At 40.4% G+C, this 2,723-nt stretch overlaps 1 protein-coding gene across 1 annotated transcript; it reads left to right on the top strand.

Moving 5' to 3' along the window:
• The first annotated feature begins 963 nt into the window (after positions 1-963).
• Positions 964-1,995, top strand: LOC114698608 (trace amine-associated receptor 3). Its single transcript, XM_028877348.1, has one exon. It carries the CDS (start codon positions 964-966, stop codon positions 1,993-1,995), a length of 1,032 nt encoding a protein of 343 aa, XP_028733181.1.
• Positions 1,996-2,723: the final 728 nt, after the last annotated feature.

Below are 2,723 nucleotides of genomic sequence, written 5' to 3'. Positions count from 1 at the left end.
TAGAACTCAACATTATTTTCTGACCTGTAGAACTAGAAATAGAGAATCACAGTTAGTGTTAGTTCTAGGTCCTAAAATTGGAGAACCAGTTAAGAGAATAGTGGTGTCTATGTTACTCATTGACATGTACAAATATTTGTTTTCTGTGTCAGAATTTTGGATCATAATTTCTATTTCAAGCAGAGCTTACAACATTTTCATTTTTAAGGCTAAGGAAATTAAGTTATGTAGTTAAAGTTCATTGTGATATCATTATGTCTCTTATGTGTCCAGTAAATTTTCAATAGATTTTAATTGCATAATGACATCTTGCATTATATGTCTGACTCTTGGCACATGTATGTCTGCAGACATGCCAGCTTTGCCAGCCGGTAAACAGTGGTAAACTGTTTGAAATGTTTATGTATAAATATTTTTTCTTAGCAGTATGTTATTTCTGGTGCCTAAAACAGCTATAGAATTTTTGCACTTGAAGAATTCAAATTCTTGAACAAACATATGGGGGGAAACTTTGTGGTTTGACTTAAGATTTTATGTATTCAGTATTTTGATGGAGAAAGATATGTAAAGTTATTGTAGTTCAAGTTCTGGGAACGAGGTCGCTCATGATAAATGTCAACCAAAAAATTATTGAAAATCTTCCAGTTCATTACATGAATAAAACAGAACACAAGGAAACACACGATGAGTGAAGGGAGGGATGGATGGGCAGGAATAAAAATGATCAACATGGGGAAGCATAAAGAGTTGAAGTTTTTCATTTTTCTAATGTGGCAGCTAACTCAGAAAATAAGCACGGTAGGTATAATTTTGAACTTTTGAATTACTAATATCTAGAGTCAATTGATAGCAGATGACTTTGAACATGGCTGTACTCCCGGCAGGTGAAGTTCACTGTGATCATTTTTAGAAAAGAAGAAACCCTAACTTCCTCCTGGAAAGGAATTAGAAGGACCAATCACCATGGATCTAGCGTACATTCCCGAAGACTTATCCAGCTGCCCCAAATTTGGGAATAAATCCTGTCCGCCCACCAGCCGCTCTTTTCGTGTCCGTGTGATAATGTACTCGTTTATGACCGGAGCCATGGTGATCACCATCTTTGGGAACTTGGTCATCATGATTTCCATATCACATTTCAAACAGCTCCACTCTCCCACCAACTTCCTGATCCTCTCCATGGCAACCACGGACTTCCTGCTGGGCTTTGTCATCATGCCTTACAGCATGGTGAGATCAGTGGAGAGCTGCTGGTATTTCGGGGATGGCTTTTGCAAATTCCACGCGAGCTTCGACATGATGCTGAGCCTGACCTCCATATTCCACCTGTGCTCCATCGCCATCGACCGATTTTATGCGGTGTGTTATCCTTTGCACTACACCACCACCATGACGGTGTCCATGATCAAGAGGCTGCTGGCTTTTTGCTGGGCGGCCCCTGCTCTTTTTTCTTTTGGCTTAGTTCTATCAGAGGCTAATGTGTCCGGTATGCAGAGTTACGAGATTCTTGTGGCGTGCTTCAATTTCTGTGCACTTACGTTCAACAAGTTCTGGGGGACAATACTGTTCACTACCTGCTTCTTCACGCCTGGCTCCATCATGGTTGGCATTTATGGTAAAATTTTTATTGTTTCCAAACGACATGCTCGAGCCCTCAGCAACAGACCCGAGAACACAAAAGGAGAAGTAAGAAAAAACCTGTCTAAGAAAAAGGACAGGAAAGCAGCTAAGACCCTGGGCATCGTCATGGGGGTATTTCTAGCATGTTGGTTGCCTTGCTTTCTGGCTGTTTTGATTGACCCGTATTTAGACTACTCCACGCCCATCATAGTGCTTGATCTTCTGGTATGGCTTGGGTACTTCAACTCTACTTGCAACCCCCTCATCCATGGCTTTTTCTATCCGTGGTTTCGCAAAGCTCTTGAGCATATAGTGTCAGGAAAAATATTTCGCTCCAATTCAGAAACTACAAATCTCTTTCCTGAAGCGCATTAAGGAAAAAACAAAACAAAAACACTATGAATATGAATTGAATACAGAAAGTGACACTATGTTGATCCTTCCAAATCCAGGTGTGGTGGTTTGAATGAGAATGCCCCTATTGGCCCATATGTTTGAGTACTTGGTCCCCATTTGGTGGAACTGTTTGGGAAGGATTAAGAGGTGTGGCCTTGCTGGAGATGTATCACTGGGGGTGGACTTTGAGGTTTTAATAGCCCAACCACTCCCAGTTAGGTCCCTCTGTCTCTGTCTAGAGCTTACACATCAAGATGTAAGCTCTCAGCTCCTGGTCCAGTGGCATGTCTACTACCTACTGCCATGCTCACCCTCTGAAAATGTAAGACCCCCATAACCTGTTTCTTCTAAAAGTTGCCTTGGTCATGGTGTCTCTTTACAGCAATAGAACAGTGACTAAGAAACTGCAAACATTGGTCTATCTATGATATTTCAGCAAATGCAGTTCTTTAAGCTGCCAAAATCTCCTTCCAACAGCTTTAACCAGTTAACTGATAAATTCATTGATTAACTGAGTCTGCATCCAGAGTGTAGTTACCTCTGTCTGCTATAAACAAGAACAATTAAAAAAAAAAACTGTATAGAAGAAATATGAAGTGTAACATGGAATAAATTGATACTCTTAAGACAAAGACTGTCTTCAGAATAAATAATTTAAAGTGCTAACGGTTTTGGATCCTGTCTAATTGTGCTTTAGGAATTCATGG

This window comes from Peromyscus leucopus, chromosome 8a (assembly GCF_004664715.2).
Source record: "Peromyscus leucopus breed LL Stock chromosome 8a, UCI_PerLeu_2.1, whole genome shotgun sequence".
NCBI lineage: Eukaryota > Metazoa > Chordata > Mammalia > Rodentia > Cricetidae > Peromyscus > Peromyscus leucopus.
This window is presented reverse-complemented; position numbering and strand designations above follow the sequence as displayed.